The following is a 19,753-nucleotide window of genomic DNA, read 5'->3' as shown; positions in this document are numbered from 1 at the left end:
TAAAATCATATTATGATCGCGGTTTGAAAACGTCATGCACTAACTGCTTTAACAGGTATCGCGATACAGCAATTGCTAAACTCTATTCGCTTAAAATAAGGCCTATATTCCTTTGTGAATAGTTCAACATTAATCTGCCGCGCTCAGGTTAAGTAGTCACTGTTACGCATAACTTCATGAAGTGGTATTGCGCGCGCAACTCTTGACACAATAGTACTATTATCCTTATTTTTTTTAATTATTGTGCAGTGAATTTAGTGGCCTGTCTTCTTGTTTTGAATTTGGAATCCTAATTCATTGTGCAAATACAGACGGTGAGTTTTTATTACATATTATACATATTCATTGTAATTTTGTGGGCGTATCGAATTAGTTTTCAAGGATTTTTTCAGCAATTCGCGATTATATGCATTTGTCATAGTTTACAGCTGCTGTTATTAATCACACGTTGCCTACAGATATCGTCCTTGTGGCTAGCATCATATTCACTCCATAATTTAATATAATTAAGAGTAATTTAATACTTCATTTAATAATACCCACATGGCTAAGGAAAAGAGACGTCTCCTTATTCTATGCGAACATTTTGTTCCTTACCGGTGCCACATTGGAATGAGCAGGTGTACCATTTATCCTCTTGTAACTTATCATGGATATGCTCCCAGCAACATCAGAAATACCCTGAAATATTTGTCGCCTCGCGATCAGAAGGTATCGCCGAAATTGTAACTACCTTAAAACGACGAAAAAAAACTATCTCCATGTCTTGACGCTGTTTGAATGAAATTTTCTGTAAATATATTGTATATCACTCATTTTATTAGGCCCCACCACATATGTAATTAAATTTTTATATTATTCTAAATTCTATTCAAATTAAGAGCAACCTTCCTGTTTTACTAATTGCCTTAAAATATTTAGTTAAACAATATGAATATTAATCCTTTAATAAAAACCGTTACAAACTACACTAATTATTAATATGATTTTGTTCAAATGTGACTTCCAATTATAAACAATTTGAATTTGAACGCCGTATAAAATAGGTATATATATAATAAGATACCTTTATTAACTCAAACGACACTACATAGATATCCAAATGTATTTTGGTTTTATCCGTTCGATCGTTTTTTTGTTTTTAACTCAAAACTGATAACCATTATCAGCCAGTAAGAAATTCTAATCAAACCTTCACGGTGCAATGCCATTCAATGATACAATTTCATTTTCAATTCGCGGTTGCTTACGTAAATTTATGTAATAGCTTATTATTGCATATTGAAAAGCATTAGTATAATATTATTTACTTCAATGTATTTATTGCTACAAACCACCTTTACACTGTAAATACTTATTTACATATGAACACTTGTTCATGGCTGATAAAATATATACGATTCTAGCATTTTAATATCTTTTTTAACATTAGTACCTACCTCCTCAATGTTACATGAAAAAAATGTGGGTATTTCAATTCAAAAGGATAAAGACATTAAGGTCGTATGTTGGATTCTATTTTAGTTTATATAATAGTTTAGCTTAAAACCGACATTTTGAATACACATAAATAGCTTTTCAAATGATAATATATGAATAAAATGATTTAAAATGTTTTTCTTTCTTCAAATTGTATTACCAGTGCGAGGCTCCTTTGCACAGGATGCCGGCTAGTTTATGGGTACCACACCGGCGCCTATTTTTGCCATGAAGCAGTAATGTGTAAACATTAATATCTAGCTGGTGAAATTACTGGGCAAATGAGACTTATCAGCTTATGTCTCAAGATGAGCAGTGCAATTGTAGTGCCGCTCAGAATTTTTGGGTTTTTCAAGAATCCTGAACGCCACTGCATTGTAATGGGCGAGGTGTGTCAATTACCATCAGCTGAACGTACTGCTCGTCTCGTCCCTTATTATCATTAAAAAAATATATATGTATGTTAATTTTATTATGATCCGAACGTTTAAACAACGTTTGTAATGTTTTTTATTATTAATCTGATGATCTAGCTAGCCCAACAGCCAATGGCCTGTTCAAATTTATCAAAACATTATCTGTCATCAATCGTAGCATATATCCGTGTGACGTTATACAATTTTTGTTCTCTCTTAGCCGCATCTCATTTGGTCAAAAGAGGAGTTGAAGGAAGAGAGAACTGGCGAACAGCTGGATTTAATTTTTATGCATAGGAATATGTTAAGGCGACACTAAATGCCGGCCACCTTGAGCTATATTAGTTCAAGACTCCTATGTAACAAAGCCAATATTTTTAAAATTCTTGGGTCGAAAATGTAACATTTTAACAGGCGCAAACTGCTTAATTGCTTACAATCCTCATTATTGATTACTAATCTGAATAAATGTACCTACATTAAAAAGTAAAATCTAAAAGAACAACTTTTATGATAGTAGTATACTAAACAAATGCATGATGCCGAGAAAAAAGATTAACTGCAAAGAAAACTGGTAGTTCATAATAGCTCTGGAGTGCTAACTTTAACCAACAATAAGCATTAGCAACCTACAAGTAAGACTTAAGGGTATGTGTAACAGGATAAAATAGTGTTCATAGCTCCAAATCCTATATTTTCATCACAAAACTTGTCTAAAAACATCTTGTTTGCATGTTTTCTGTTTACCGTTCGCCTTAATAAAGTTCTAGACTTAGATTTAGATTAGGCTTCTTGATACTCAATGGCATCTTTCAGATTTTGTAACATACGCTTCGTGTTATTTTACACTGGAATTAATAAATACTTACTGATGATATGTGGTCCCAGTGTCCTTCTTATTTCTTGTTATATTATTTTTACAAAGTTTTGCTACGCAACACGGCATTTTAGTTTTAATTATTAGCAAAGTTCAACAGACACGTCAACGTCACACATTGTTCGAAACTGGCTCGAGTACGCCCATTTGGGCGTACCTAGTATTAGTTGCCGCACTTTGCGATTCCGTCTGCTGTTGGAGTTGGAGCGCAGCGGAGACCAATCCTCAATCAAAGGTTTTAGAAATATTTCAGTTTATGAATACTTTCTATCGAAAGAATGTTCAATTTATAATAATGTATAGATTAGGATGTAGGTAAACCGTTCTTTTAGTATTTTCGTAGGTAGTTAAAAATGTGAGATATAATGTGAACAATTTATTTATAGCTCCACTAGTGACATTTTAGAAGTTGACATATTTTTTTAAAGAAAAATACACCTTGATACTGTAGTTTGAATTTTTTTCAAGGTGTATTAGGGTTGCTGATTTTTTTTATTAAAATAAGGGACGAGACATGCAGGACGTTCAACTGATGGTACGCCCTGCCCATTACAATGCAGCGCCGCTCAGGATTCTTGAAAAACCCCATAAATTCTGAGCGGCACAACAAATGCGCTCGTCACCTTGAGACATAGGATGTTAAGTCTCATTTGCCCAGTAATTTCTTTAGCTACGGCACCCTTCAGACCGAAACAAAGTAATGCTTGCACATTACTGCTTCACGGCAGAAATAGGCGCCGTTGTGGTACCCATAATCTAGCCGGCATCCTGTGCAAAAGAGCCGTATATAAATAATACCTTCTGCAGTAACCGAAAATCTTACCCACGCGTAGAATAAGGATAGAAACTTATCCAGTTATTTATTGTATCTGTGACGACAGCAGGCAAACTTCAGTATGCAAACGTATATGACTCAAAGTCGTCAATTAGATGTTTTAGGAATGAATGTGTGTCACTATAACCACTTTAAGAAAGGTAACCAGTCCGTACCTCACCACACGCGGGTTATACTTACAATGTTTTATATTGTATAAGCCAATAATTATTAATGATTTTATAGTCATTGGCGCGTTAAGGCGACACTATATACCAGTGACCTTGAGCGATATGAGTTAACGGCTGCCGGCCGCCATCTATGCAAAAAAGCCAAAATTTAACCGTAACATTTTAACAGTTGTAAACAGTTTATATGCTTACAATCCTCGTTATTCATTTCTTATCTGAATTAATGTACCTACACAAAAAATTACAAGCTATAAGAATAACTTTTCTGAGAGTAGTACTAAACAAATGAGTCATGCCATGCCAAAAAACTTGTATAACTGCAAAGAAAAGTGGTAGTTCAAAATGGCTCTGGAGTGTTAACTATAACCAACAGCAAGCATTAGCAACCTACTAATAAGACTTAAGGGTATTTGTAACATGATTAAGTAGTGTTCATATCTCCAAATGCTATATTTTCACCACAGAACTTGTCTTAAAACTTAACCCTTCGCCTTAAGGAAAAATTATCACAGTGAATTTGTACGATGCGCGTGCACACCGTCACGTATATTCGACACTCTAACGTTAGTTGGTCAAGTAGACAATTTCTATAATACTTCAGCTACAATAAGCCTCTTGTAACTGATATGTCTACCAGAACCACAACCAACGGACGAGAATTAAATAAACGACTTATCAAGCCCATGTTTTCCTGTTTACCATGGAGCTGAAATATAGATCATCAAAAGCAGAAATAAACAGCGACTTGATGCTTTTAAGATTTGATGCAGAGAAAACCATGAACGGCAAGTGCACCAATCAGTCTAATCTGTCGGACCTCAAAATGAAGTCACGACAAATACATCTGCGACAAAATATTGGAAAATGGAGAGGTTACTTAAGTCAGTATACCAGTGGGAGGCTCCTTTGCACATGATGCCGGCTAGACTATGGGTACCACAACGGCGCATATTTCTACCGTGTACCAGTAATGTGTAAACATTACTGTGTTTCGGTCTGAAGGGCGCCGTAGCTAGTGACCATGACAGACTGACCAACTGCAAAAGCGAGAAACTTCCCCGTAAGGAAGTGATCAGCAACGGATTCGACGAAGAAGATAAATAATTGCTCCATTTGACTGGATCAGATTATATGTCGGACTATTTGATGTTTGAGTATGTTTGTTGCATCACGTTACATATTACATTGTAATTGAAATGATTTGTAAAACAATGAAAATGTAAATTCTTGCTACTTCTTCTCATTAGCTCAACGCTTTACGAAGTAGCGATAGATTCAATAAGAAAAATATATTTTTTTTGACATTTATAAGTGTCGTTTCCGTGACCTACATGAATAAAGTGATTTTGATTTGATTTGATTTGTCAGACAAAATAAAGTGAGTCAAAGTGCACATTAAATAGAAAAATGTTTTGTTTAGAAGACGGGCAAAGGAGATATTATATTTTCTTTTACCGACCAGTGGCTAAAGAGAATAAATTAAGAAGGAAAAACTTAATAATATGTTTAACTAAATATTATTCTTACACCGTTTTCGCAAGTGAGGTGAAACGTTATGTGTTGAACGAGATTAGTCTCCTTCCCTCCTCCCTTAGGTCATTTATACGTCTAGATAGACTATGACAGCTGTGAAAACCTCAAAAATAGAGTTTAAAACTAACTTCTATTTTGATCAATTCACTATACCAGTGGGAGACTCCTTTGCACAGGATGCCGGCTAGATTATGGGTATCACAACGGCGTCTATTTCTGCCGTGAAGCATCTGTGTAAGCATTATTGTGTTTCGATTCGAAGGGCGCCGTAGATATTACTGGGCAAATGAGACTTGACATCTTATGTTTCAAGGTGACGAGCGCAGTTATAGTGCCGCTCAGAATTTTTGCGTAGGTACTTCAAGAATCCTGAGCGGCACTGCATTGTAATGAGCAGGCCGTATCAATTTCCATCAGCTGAACGTCCTGCTCGTCTGGACCCTTATTTTCATTAAAAAAAACAATTACACAAAGTGTCAAACAAATTGCGTGTAAGACGTAGCTTGTTACGCACACTAAACTCATATTCCTGGCCTGATTTTATCGGTTGTCTAACAGCAAAGTCAAAGTCAAAATATTTTATTGACATAAAATCAAAAGACTGCTTGTCAACGTCAATCACAAAAACTACAATTCAGATACAGACATATTAATTACATAAAAGTTTAAACATATTTTCAAAACAATGCTAACCAGTGAAACAACACAAGGCTGAACCATATAATCCATAAAAAACAACTATAATACTATTTAATTCCACATTGTAATATCGTTTACGTAATCTTCAATACTGTAATAAGCCTTCGACATAAGTCTGCGTTTAATAAAAGATTTAAATTTATTTATTGATAATTCAGATACAATTTTTGGTAATTTATTGTAAAATTTAATACTATCGCATGCAAAACAATTGTTTATTTTACAGAGCCTAGTAGGGGGCACTATAAGCTTGTAGTTATTTCTAGTGCAAGAGTCTCTATCTTGATGTATATATTAGCTAAGCCCACCCTTAGGATTATTCGCTTGCTTGGGATTGAAATTTGCACTCACAACAAACACGAACTTTGCTCTCTTGTTGAACAATTAACTTTTCTTACATACCAGAGAAAACTAAGAGTTGTGCTCATATCATAAAAACCAAAAGTAACGCTAATTGCTCATACAGTAATGATAATTAAAAATGAATCACTTCTATCTCGGTCTCTTCAAATTATCATTAATTGATGATGTAACTTATCAGTACGCTGTTAAAATTCTACGTAATTAAATATTGATAAGTATTTTCGTCTATGATATTATACTAGGGTGTTCATTTTTTTCGCATTAAACTTTAACTGCTCTTCGTTCTGTATTTTTCAACTTTTAGCGCGGTACGCATATTTTTTAACCGACTTCAAAAAGGAGGAGGTTATCAATTCGATAGGTATTTTTTTTATATGTACACCGATTACTCTGAGATTTATGATCCGATTTACGTAATTCTTCTTTTGTTCGATGTGAAATAGATGCCATTTGGTCCCATAAAAATCATTACACAGTTTGGCCCAGTAGTTTTCACTTTATGAACATTTATATGAAAATTTTTGTCTACCTGGATGAGATAATTGTTTTCTGTGTATATAAAGTAGTTTTATTTTCAGTTTTTTTAGACGTGGTTTTTTTATAGATGAGATAATATAATATAATATAATCTCTGGACTCGCGACACCGTTACGAGACGCAGCTATAGTGTGTGCATATATGCATGTACATATAGCAGACCGAACGAGTCTAAATAAATAATATGTAGATATATTATTATTATATATTATTCGCATCAAAAAATTTTTTTCCTATTTTAGTTACCATAAACCTATAGTTTCTATTTCATATTGTAGTAATTTTAATTCTAATGATGATGATACAAGAGTTGTCGAAATTGTTAAAGATAAATAAAAACCAATTCATAACCCAATAGTAGAGGGAGGCTCCTTTGCACAGGATGCCGGCTAGATTATGGGTACCACAATGTGTATGCATTACTGTGTTTCGGTCCGAAGAGCGCCGTATCTAGTGAAATTACTGGGTAAATGAGACTTAACATCTTATGTCTCAAGGTGACGAGCGCAATTTGTCGTAAATTGTGTATTTTAAATAAGTTAATATTAATATTTATTGTAGGCGATAATATTATTTCTTCTAACATGCCGGACAAACCTCTGTGGTTTTTGGCCTGTTATATAATAATAAATTGTAATTCTATTTTTCATAATATATAAATAAAAAAATTGTAATGCCGCTCAGAATTTTTGGGTTTTTCAAGAATCCTGAGCGGCACTGCATTGTAATGGGTAGGGCGTATCAATTGCCATCCGCGTAATATTACAATTACGTCATGCTCGTCTCGTCCCTTATTTTCATAAAAAAAATAACCCTAGTCCCATTTAATAAATGTCTAACGCGCCCAAAATAAGTTTTCACTTCTGTCGGCACTCCCGGAGTGCAACCCGTAATTTTTTTTATATAAGAGGAGGACAATCTTGCATACGGGTCACCTGATGGTAAGTGATCACCGCAGCATGACCAAAGGAATGACAAGATCATTGCCGACCGTCGAATGAACGTCAATATAAGTAACTGATGGGCCAGAATCGAGCCGGGTTCCAAATTGTTTGTCAACGGTTGTGTCCATGTATGATAAGGAATATTTGCTAAAATGCTGGGGGAAAAAAAAGGTGCGAGAGTTTCTTGCACCGCTTCTTCTCTCTCAGAGCGTCATTTTTTTCCGAAGCGGTAGTAGTGTCTAGTATATTAGAAATGACATCAAAAAGAATTCTAAAAGAATCAATTTTGAGAAAATAAATGCCTTTTATGTCTTTTATGGCTTTGAATGTCATTTTCACCCAATTCAAAATGTCCGATTTAGTTGCAAATTTGTACACATTTATAGGACCGATGACAATATTATTTTAATTTGACCTTGTAATCAGGATTAGCAGAATAGAAATGTATGAGTGTTTGTTGCAAAATGATCGAACGTGATGAATGCTCACCAGGATTATTCAAAATAACGATAGTTGGCTTTAAAAAGTACTATATAATATTTTGCTTAGATATCTAACACGTCGAAAAAAATAGCGACGAATTGCCTCTATTTTCAGCAAGCGCATAAAGACAATTAAGTGACTAACAGATCCATCAAGATTTACTTACTTAAAACTTCGCTGAGTGTAAGCTTAGCATGATCTTTGATTCAGCTTTTATAATTATTTGACATCTGAAATTCTGCAGAGCTTAAGGCGAAGAGTAAGCAGAAAACACGCAAACGTGGTGTATTTCGACAAGTTTTGTGGCGAAAGTATAGCAATTAGAGCTATGAACACTACTTAATCCTGTTACACATATCCTTAAGTCTTATTTGTAGGTTGCTAATGCTTGCTGTTGGTTATAGTTAACACTGCCGAGCCTTTTTGAACTACCACTTTTCTTTGAAGTTAAACAAGTTTTTTGGCATGGCGTGACGCATTTTTTTTGGTACTTTTCTCAGAAAAGTTATTCTTATAGCTTGTACTTTTTTGTGTAAGTTCATTTATTCAGATTAGTATTGAATAACGAGGATTGTAAGCATATAAACTGTTTTCCACCCAAGAATTTTGAAAATATTGGCTTTGTTAAATAGATGGCGGGCCGGCAGTCGTGAGCTCAAATCGCTCAAGGTCGCTGGTATTTAGTCTCGCCTTAAACTAAGACAGCACAATGCAAAAGTCACGTTCGCGTTTTTTCAAACACAGCTAAGTTTTGCATAAGTTAAGTTTAAGCAAAGTCACCTGTCATCCTAAGACGTAGCTTTCATGCACACTAACGTAATAAAACTAGCCTGTTGTCTAACGAGAGGCTCTATCTTGACGTATAAATAATCTAAAAAAAATTGTTGATATAAAAAATTAGTTCTGCAGCTACGTCAAGTCCTCTGGTCTATTATATTTTCAAAACTTTTAAGTGAGCTGCTAACTTATAACGTTGCAAAATACCGCAATGGTACACATATTTTCATTAAACTGTAAATTAACAAAACGAATCTTATAACTGTATTTACAATACTATGATTATATTAAATTAAAACTATCATTACGGGAAGCGTAACAAGAATACTGGCAGCATTTCCGCGTTGGATACCTAGGCTGATCCGTGACTGAAATAGCTGCTAGCACTTGGGTTTGCAGTAGACTTATTCAGGAAGGAAGATAGTACTTTGTACATTCTCCGCACCTCTGACCCCCACGGGCCAAGTGTCTCGACACCAAAGGGCATAAAGAAACTTTAAACCATATTTAATTGTAGCAATTAGCTGTAATGATATTTGACATTATGTACCACAACAATTTTATTGGTATTCAATTAAATAATATTTGAGTCGATTACAATAATTTGTTCATTCGAATCGACACGATTCTAGTAATTACTTATTCTTATTTCATGACGAGAAAAATTAAATATTAATTACTTCATAATTATGTTACTAGTCTTTAAATTGCTTCGCGACACGGAATACATTTATTGCCGAATCATTTTGAATTGCGAGATGTGGGTACTTTTAGTTTTTACAGTCATTATAGTTCATACATTAGTCTGTGGGTAAAGAGACACAATTCCAAATTTTATAGTTAGATAATTAATATTCTAAGTTGTAAATTTGTGCTAAGTATATTATTTTAGATCGACAACATACCATTTTTGTTATGATTTCGATCCAGTAGGTGCAGTTTTATTTGACTACAGACTATATTTGGCTAATAAACCAATACGTATATATATGAATTCAGGATAATGTTCTTTGTAATAGTTATTCCGAACTTTTTGGTATAAAATATACAGCTAATGCAATCAACTAACTATTTAACAATCTGTGCCAATAACTATGACGTATTTATGAATTATCTAACCTGAAATTAATATTTATTTTTTATTCCTAAAAATTATCTGTGTAATAAATGCGAAATGGCAAACATTTTATTGTGGATAAACTTAAATTAGGAACACTAATAGTAAATACATAAGATTAAACAATTGAGTAGGTACGAAAGATAATAGTAAAGATGTTAAGTTCACAAAAAAGAGAGTGGTATTTGGTGGGACTCCTTTCAGTACCCATACAACTTGTGCAAACCAAAAGTACACATAAGTAAGACGTAATATATCCCCTGTTTCTCATTATTTCTATTCTAATAAAGCAGAATTATTTTGATTACACAAAAACTATTTCATTTATCTGAGGCTTACATAACGTCACAAATAAAGAATATATTTTTATGAACAACAACTTTAAAAAAATATATTGTACTAGCTGACCCTGCAAACGTTGTTTTGCCATATGAATTATTTTTAGTGTACGACCGTTTTTTCTCAGACTTACTTTTTAAAGCCGACAAACACGAGCATGAAAAAGTCTTTTCATTTTTCGGGTTAATATAATATAGCATAAGACACTCTTAAAATATTTGGCTTCCTATTGTTAAGAAAAATTTTAATTGTATTATTCACGCCAAAGAATTACATAGGTAACAATAATAAAATAAATCGTTAGTCATATAGGTACCTACCTAATCAAAATTCAAGAATATTTAAGTGTTGACTTAATTATTTATTAGAGCTTATTGAAAACCCGCAAATTTTGCAGTTATGTCAATATTCCTCATTTATTCCTCATGAGCGAAGGTATTTTTGAATCCACTTTGGCTTTGCTTGGAAATACTTTTGTGTAATATCAAGAAATGTTATTTTATCGCGCTCTACATACGATTCGTTACAGATTGATTGGCGGTCATTAAAAACCCAAGAACAACATTATAAATTTTACCAACTACTAGGAACCAGTTAATATAGTATATAAATAAAAAATAGGAATGAAATTAAGTAAATAATAATGCTGGTTTATTAGCAATATCTGAAAACCAATTGGTAAGATTAACCAAAGAGACGATTTTGCATAAGTTTTTTTTATTAGTTAAATCGATTCAAACTTTTTTCAATTTTCTATATCGATATGACAAACCCTTCCAAAACAAGGGACATGTGTAATCTGATTCGCGCATATAGGGCGTACGCATATATATAATGCCTATGGTAGGAGGAAATACAAATACATGCACTAACAAATCATAAAAACCTTTTCTTTATTAGTGTCCGTCAGTAGACACGTTGTCGATAATAATTAATAATAATCCGGTTGAGGAATTACCGTTTCTTATTCAGCCTTATTGAAATATAGAGTTTATTTTTATAAATAGCAGGCAATCGAGGGTTTGGGTCATCTAATGGCAAGTGATCATCGCCACCCATAATCTCTTGCAATACCAAAGCAATCACAAAGGTGTTGGCAGCAGCATAGGTGAGTGTAGTTGCTTTTTTGAAGTTGCTCTTTTATCAACCTGGAATCGCCGTGCAAGGAAGCTCATAGTTTAGTTTTACGAAGGATAACATTGAGCTAGGCCTTCTTCAGGTGGCTCTATTTAGCCCAAGTTTGCGCTACATCAGTTTTTCTCTACAGTTTTATTGACGTCATTCATTCTTCGCATCTGTAGTATTCCAATAGGTCTCTTTTCTACCCAAAGTCTCCACTACAGGACCGTTTACCCCACGACCTATGTTTTTAAGTGTCGTGCTCACTGCCACACGTTTGATGGAATCGGTGACATTACTGTGTTCATTGTGAAAACAAAGTTTAGTTTTGAGTGGGCAATATAATAATTATTGAAGTAAAGGTAAATTAAGTCGGTAGGTATCATCGATAATCATTATTAATACAACACTGAGAGGTTATGATACCTTTAACGAAATATGTTTACGCTGTTTATATAAAAAAACTTATTTTGTTTTTCAGAATGATTTAGCAATATGTCACTGTCACACAGCCGGCAACAGTTCCTGGCTTGCGAGACTCATGGTGATCCCGGAATACATTACGAAAGAAAAGGAGGAATATTTATTTCTACATTCATCTGCGTCAGTTTTGTGATCTGTGCCGCGTTAGTTGCTGTTCTTGTCGGTATTATTGTGTACTACATCACTTTTTTTAAGGTGAGTTTCTTATAGTGATTCTCATGAAGTCCAAGGTTGATAGTCATACCTTAGTATAACTGATCTCAACTTAGAATAGATTGTGGTTAAAACTTATTATCCCGTAGCAGGAGGATAACCCCTGATACTAGTCTCATTACAAGTTAATATACCGTTCCAGAAAAAAAGCATTATAACCTAACCTCAAATCGTTTTGAGGTTAGATGTTTTTCGTTATTTTATTGAAAACGGTGCATTCCGTTGTAATAAGAGTGGTTTCATAATAATCGTGGACTAAAGCTCTATCAACTACAATATTTTTAACTTCTAATTCTTGCTACGGGACACTAAGTCACATCCTAGATTGTTATTCAAATGATATCATAATCGTTCCTAATAGTTCGTTATATTACTGTTTTGAACAATTTCATTTAGGATTATGATGATTTCATCTGGTAGTATTAAAAATACACTAGCAATAATTGTGTAGTAATATATTTATAATTGTAAATTATAAGTTATTTAATTTATATAATTTTGTATATTATTAACAGATTTAGATTTTCATTGGTAGGTAAGTAATATTATAGTAAAAAGTAAATATTTTAAATAGATACCACATTCGAGATGGTAGTAAGATTTAATTTAAGTTGTAGTTAGAGACTTACAATATAGGTAGTAGGTACGTATAGACAAAAAAAGCGTGCGAAAGACAAGAACATCTCTAACGCAGATACAGCAAGATAGAAAATGAAAGCGAATCTATTCTTAACCGATTTTTGATAGACAAGTCTCAAATATACAGTTACGTTTGGCATTAGTTCCTTAGTATTTTGAATATATAAGGTGTCGTTTTGTTCGATGGTTTTTTAGAATTCAGAAAAGACCTAAACAGGTGGAAGAAGTTGTAAGGTCAGGGCTGTATGTTGGATGCAATAACACCTCCCAGCCAAACTCTCTTAATTTTTCAGAGTGGCTAAAGATGTGTAGTCTAGCGTTTTCGTGATGAAAGACCACACCGTTTCTATAAATTAATTACGGCCGCTTCGTTGCAACTTCTCGATTTAATCTTATCATTTGTTGTGGCACTAGAGATCCACATCAATATTTCTGCCCGGCGGTTAAAGCTAACAATGCCCTTTCTTATCCCAGCATACACACAGCATTATCTCTTATTGCGAGTTAACCTGGGTTTCGATAGTCTGTGAAGCCTGACCGACCTTTTATGGACGACCTTGTCATACGTGATCCGCTTTTCGTCACTATTTATCAATCTCTTCAAAAAAGGTTTGCAATGTGGCACCCAAATTTAAAGTTTTTTAATGTATCTACGTAACTACCTTTTTTCAAATGGGTCAAAATGCATCTTGGACATTCAAAATCCCGGATTAAAAACGCTTATCCATCCATAAACGTTACAATTTTTTTTCTCGGCTCGAGTTACTTACGAGTCAGCCTCTCAGTTAAGTTTCGCTAAGATTTTGTTAATTTATTCTTTTAAATGAAATTCAAACCAGCTAAGACCAGTGATTTTATTACACGTTTATAGGTATGTACATATTATAATTATGATGCAAGACTACATTATCTCCGACCTGTACCTACGTACCTACTATATTTTTATTTATCGAGAGTAGTGTCTAATGTAGTAGTTAAACTTTGGTTTCATATTATGATACACTCTGTAGAGTATTTATAAGTTTCTATAATCTAAGCAGTGCCTGCTAAGGTTAAGGCTCCTGACTCTTTGATAAGTAATTTTGATAAAGGGTTAATAGTTAGTTACATATAATTTGTGTAGTTTAGTCAGTTACAATAAGCGCACCATCAAATTCGTGATACTATTTGTGTGATAGTGAAAAAGTATAAAAGTTTTGGTATAAGTATAAATACCTAGTAGCTATTATCTACGTTCGACTTCTATGTTCTATCTATATATTTAAAAATAGACTTGTCTAATATGATTTATGCCAGAGAGTGATACTTAGATATTTAAAAGTGTCAGTACAGAATAATAGTGACAGTGATTATAGTGCAAAGGTACTCTGTAACAGTGATTCATGAAGTTGTGAACAGCTGATGCTGTCGTTGTCAAATGCTGGTCAAACGACAATAAACAACATTTGAAATTCGTATTTCGTTTATTTATGATAGTTGAAACTATTCCAAATAATTCAATGAACATGAACATATTATAAGCTTTAGTTTTAGGCAATTAATATTGAGTCTAGTCATTAGCTTTAAGTATATATAAGGCTGTGCCTTCTTTATTAATTTGATATTTTTTTAAAACTTCGTTAAAATGTTATTTAATTTATATTTTCTACTATTTTTTATCGTCTTGTCTGAAAATAAAAGTGTAAGTACTCAATTAAAAGTATTTGATTGCGCACTTTCTTTATGTATCATAATATTTATAATTTTTATAATTCAGGTATCACAAAAAACAGAGTATTGGGACGATGAAGCTGAACCATTTGCTCAAAGTAATACTCCGTCACAAGACTTAAGACTGCCAACTTCGATAGTCCCCAGCTTTTATAGACTAAAATTAAAAGTGGACTTAGAAAAATCAACCTTTAGTGGTGATGTGTACATCACAATCCGTGCGAACAAAAAGGTCAAAGAAGTAATATTACATGCGAAGAATTTAACAATCAATGATAATGCAGCTTTAACTGAACAGATTTATGAAGAGGTTGATACTATACAAAGGGTAACAAGAGAACTTAATAAAACTGCCCAAATAGAAAACAGTACTGTTATAGTAGCAAACAGTAGTGATAATGTCACAAATATAATTGATAATGAAGTGACATCAGTTCCAATGGTTAACTACACTCAAGTCACTCATAGTCAAGTGAGAAACATCAATATAATTTCAATCTCAAAGAGAACTGGAGATAGACTAGCGTTAACTCTTGCTGGGACACTTACACCTGATGTTGACTATACCTTACAGTTAGGATTTAAGGGAGAAATATCCGATTCATTGAATGGATTTTACCAAAGTACTTATACTGATGCTAACAACACAGTCAGGTAAATACTAAAATTATAATTTTAGACTTCATTAATATAGAATATAGTTTCTCAACCTTATTTTGCTCACCACCCACTTTGAGAATATGCTTTTTTCTAGAGTATTTTCGTGTATTTTTTTGTCTTTTTAGACTATATTTTTTAATCTACCCACACCCCATCTGCGCCATCTCAATGCCTCCTAATTTTCTCTGGGTCTTCTACGGCCCCCCCGAAAGTGTCAAACGCCCACAAGAGGGTGTTATCGCCCACATTGAGAACCTATGATATAGAAGATGGATGAAAGTAAATTAACTAAACAGTTTTATAGAATGAATAGACAGACAATATTATCAAGACAATTATAAAATAAATATTAAAAAATAAATTATTAAAACTACTAAAAATTTAAAAGCTTGTATGAAAGAGTAGATGTGAGACAAGAAAGCTATAAATGTATCTAAAGGTCTATAATCTATACTTACCCCTCAAGGAGAATGGTTTTATCCCTATAGTGTGTATGAGTGTTTAATTGAAAATTAACAATAATAATTGATTAATGTTACAGAAAGCTTGGAGTAACACAATTTGAGCCAACATCAGCCAGAGCAGCGTTCCCTTGCTTCGATGAGCCAGCATTTAAGGCCAAATTTGAAATAAGCATTGCACATCCAAAAAATATTTCAGTATTATCTAACATGAAAATTGCAACACAAGAATCAATGTAAGCACTTCTTATGTAACTAAGATATTTATTCCTAACTCCTAAGCTTAAATTCTTTTTAATTTTTTTTTTATAATAAGGGACGAGACAAGCAGGACGTTCAGCTGATGGTAATTGATACGCCCTGCCCATTACAATGCAGTGCCGCTCATGATTCTTGAAAAACTCAAAAATTCTGAACAGCACCACAATTGCGCTCATCACCTTGAGACATAAGATGTTAAGTCTCATTTGCCAAGTCATTTCACTAGCTACGGCGCCCTTCCGCAACACAATAATGTTTACACATTTAATGCTTCACGGCAGAAGTAGGCGCCGCTGTGGTACCCATAATCTAGCCGGCATCCTGTGCAAAGGAGCCTCCCACTGGTAAATAGTGAGGTGCTATGGTAGTATAGTTATTTGCAGTGTTGCAAAAGAAAGATTAAATTCCATCCAAGTGCAGTTGTCTCCCATTTGATAATTATTTTGGAGTATATAAGTTATAACAATTTACAGGATTGAAGAACCAGATTGGCAATGGACACACTTTGATCGTTCAGTGACTATGTCAACATATTTAGTAGCATATGTTCTCTCCAACTTCCAAAGCTTAGAAACAAGTTACATAAGCAAAGATAATACCACAAAAATTATTAAGGTGTGGACGCAACCAGCTTTGCTTTCAAAGGCAAACTATGCATTGAGTATAACACCCAAACTTTTAGCATTTTATGAAGATGTATTTGGTGAACCGTATGTTTTGGAGAAATTGGATCTGATTGCGATTCCTGACTTTTCAAGTGGTGCTATGGAGAACTGGGGCCTTATTACGTTTAGGTGAGATTTTTATCTATTTATATAAAAGAGAATGTATGTTTGTATGTTCCCTAATAACTCCTAAACTATTGGACTGATCTCAATGAAATCTTTTGTAATAGATTCGTTGAATCTCAAGGAAGGTTTACATATATAATTTATATGGCAAAACAATGTTTGCCAGGTCAGCTAGTAAGTAATAAATATATAGATTTTATAAGTTATATTCTTTTGGATTTAAATATATTTGTGCTATGAAAGATGTAAGTAAATACTAGAAATTCACCGCATCTGTTTAATAAAATATAAAACTTTGTTGTTTTTATTTATTACTAGCTGACCTGACAGACCTTGTTCTGTACATAATAAATATTCTATTCTATTCTATTCTTTCTAGTGGCTTCTGTGGAAGGGGCACCACAACTCGCCAATGTCACGTTTCAGTAGACCAACAAGCTTAGAGTGTGTCATTTGATCGGTGTAAACGAATTTATAAGTGTTTATAGTAATGACCGGTGCCCAGAATCAAAACAGATTTATTTTCTTATTATACCTGAAACAAATATACATGCTGTTAGATTATAATGGACAAACACTGATAATATTACTTATATAAAACATTTATTGTGTTAGTTATAACTTAATATTATTCTGTTTAATATATTTACATAAAGTATTTACAAAAGGAGTGAAAACAAAGGTTAGGAGGCATTTCATGGAGGTGGGGCGGGGGATTTCAGGAGGTATAAAGTTGTACAAGGAAGACATCATTAATTTTTTTTTATATGTCATTTTTTAATATGTCAATCATATTTCACAGCATTAAGAATTATTATATATATCGTTCCTGTTGTTATAATGAAATTGTTTCACAGCAGAACTGTCAAAACGTACGTCAATAAATTCTCTCATATTGTTGTATCTGTGTAACTGTTTTTATTCCGTGTGATTTTCGTGGGGAAACTATTGAGCGAGCCTCTTTGCGCGGTTATTCCAGGATGATACGAGATGTGTCCCTTCAATAAACGCGTACCTACAATTTCTTAAATGGCTGGAAACACTCCTTTAATTCCTCTGCTGTTGCAGGAGAATATGGGCATTTGGTCATCACTCCAGCTGACCCGTAACGCCATTCTCTCAAAAGTGAAAAAGTTTTTTCAGATAATTCACAAATATATTTTCCAAAATATTAAATTTGATATAAAATAATATTTCATCCATTAAACCGATGGGTGAATGTCGCTTTCCATTTGCTGAGGCTAAAAATATTGTTATTTTATGTAACTATATTAGAATTTTAGTTGGCCTATGGCCTTTATAATTGATAATTACTTAAGAGATATGCACATACACACACACACACAGAGAGACATACAACGACAATAATAATAATGTAATTTGAGCAGTTGGTATCTTAAATAATGTGAACCTGTAATGTGCATTCGGCCATCGCATAATTTATTTTTTAATTAGTTTACTTTTAATGTGCTGTTGTTTCAATAAAAATATAAAATTTATTGAAGTAGGCGTTACTTTGCGGTAATCCATAATTATTATACAAATGTTTTGAGTTATATTCTTTAGTGTTTATTCCGCCAACTTTTAAAACAATTCGACACGTGTTACGTCTCTACACGAGCCATGTCTCAAGACGTCTGTGTCGACAGAGAAGCGAGAGGAATGAACACTAAAGAATACTCAAAACATTTGGATCTAAAAATAATAAATAATTACTATAAAATGCGCGGAAGCGGAACAACTGTTTTCATAAGAAAATACATTGAATTAGGCGTTACTTTGCGGAAATCCATAATTATCCAAATGATTTAAGTTTTCTTTAGTGTTAATTCCGCCAATATTTGTCTTTAAAATCAAAATCTTCAAATTTTTTATCAGAATCAGATTGCCAAATTTTGGCGAGTCAACACGTCTTGAGGATGCCTCGTGAACAGGCGAAACACGTGTCGCATTATTTTAAAGACAAATATTGGCGGAATTAACACTAAAGAAAAATCATTTGTATAACTGTTTTCATAACCAACTGTTGCTATAATTTTTTTATAGTTACTTTTTTCACTTTTCAGAGAAACAGCTCTTCTCTTTGATGATAAGGAGGGAGTGCCACGTGATAAACAAAATGTAGCGATAGATATAGCACATGAGTTAGCCCACCAGTGGTTTGGTAACCTGGTGACCATGAAGTGGTGGAATGATCTGTGGCTCAACGAGGGCTTCGCTACTTTCATTGAATATGTTGGTGTTGATCATGTGAGTATACTATATATATAAATAAATAAATCTTAATATATATAAATTACGTGACACGTTGTTTGTCCTCGATGGACTCCTAATGAACGGATTTTAGTGGGGATTACTTTATGGAGTGCAGTTTGGTCCAACTTGAGAGATAGGATAGTTTTTATTTCGATTTGGGACCCATAATTATTTTTATTTCCAATATTTGTTCTATTCTATTCTATTCTTTCTAGTGGCTTCTGTGGAAGGGGCACCACAACTCGCCAATGTCACGTTTCAGTAGACCAACAAGCTTAGTGTGTCATTTGATCGGTGTAAACGAATTTACAAGTGATTATAGTAATGACCGGTGCCCAGAATCAAAACAGATTTATATTCTTATTATACCTGAAACAAATATACATGCTGTTAGATTATGATGGACAAAAACTAATGAACGGATTTTAATGGGGATTACTTTATGGAGTGCAGTTTGGTCCAACTTGAGAGATAGGATAGTTTTTATTTCGATTTGGGACCCATAATTATTTTTATTTCCAATATTTGTTTTGTATGGACATATTTTCTGTGAGAGAATTTAGTGACGCACGGTTTGACAGTTCTGCTGTG

At 33.5% G+C, this 19,753-nt stretch overlaps 1 protein-coding gene across 2 annotated transcripts in view; it reads left to right on the top strand.

Annotated features, from left to right (window-relative positions):
- Positions 1–201: 201 nt before the first annotated feature.
- Positions 202–19,753, top strand: part of LOC126967143 (aminopeptidase N-like) — a 42,693-nt gene continuing 23,141 nt past the window's right edge. Inside the window, exons 1-6 of one of the 2 annotated variants that reach the window (XM_050811580.1) lie at positions 202–314; positions 12,170–12,366; positions 14,780–15,387; positions 15,935–16,090; positions 16,589–16,909; positions 18,973–19,156. In XM_050811580.1, the coding sequence (XP_050667537.1) occupies positions 12,184–12,366; positions 14,780–15,387; positions 15,935–16,090; positions 16,589–16,909; positions 18,973–19,156 (1,452 nt within the window). In that variant the 5' untranslated portion in view covers positions 202–314; positions 12,170–12,183. Of the gene's footprint in view, positions 315–12,169; positions 12,367–14,513; positions 14,705–14,779; positions 15,388–15,934; positions 16,091–16,588; positions 16,910–18,972; positions 19,157–19,753 lie in introns of those variants that run through there. The other variant, XM_050811581.1, reaches the window with a different exon arrangement.

Source organism: Leptidea sinapis, chromosome 12, assembly GCF_905404315.1.
Source record: "Leptidea sinapis chromosome 12, ilLepSina1.1, whole genome shotgun sequence".
In the NCBI taxonomy this organism is placed as follows: Eukaryota; Metazoa; Arthropoda; class Insecta; order Lepidoptera; family Pieridae; genus Leptidea; species Leptidea sinapis.
This window is presented reverse-complemented; position numbering and strand designations above follow the sequence as displayed.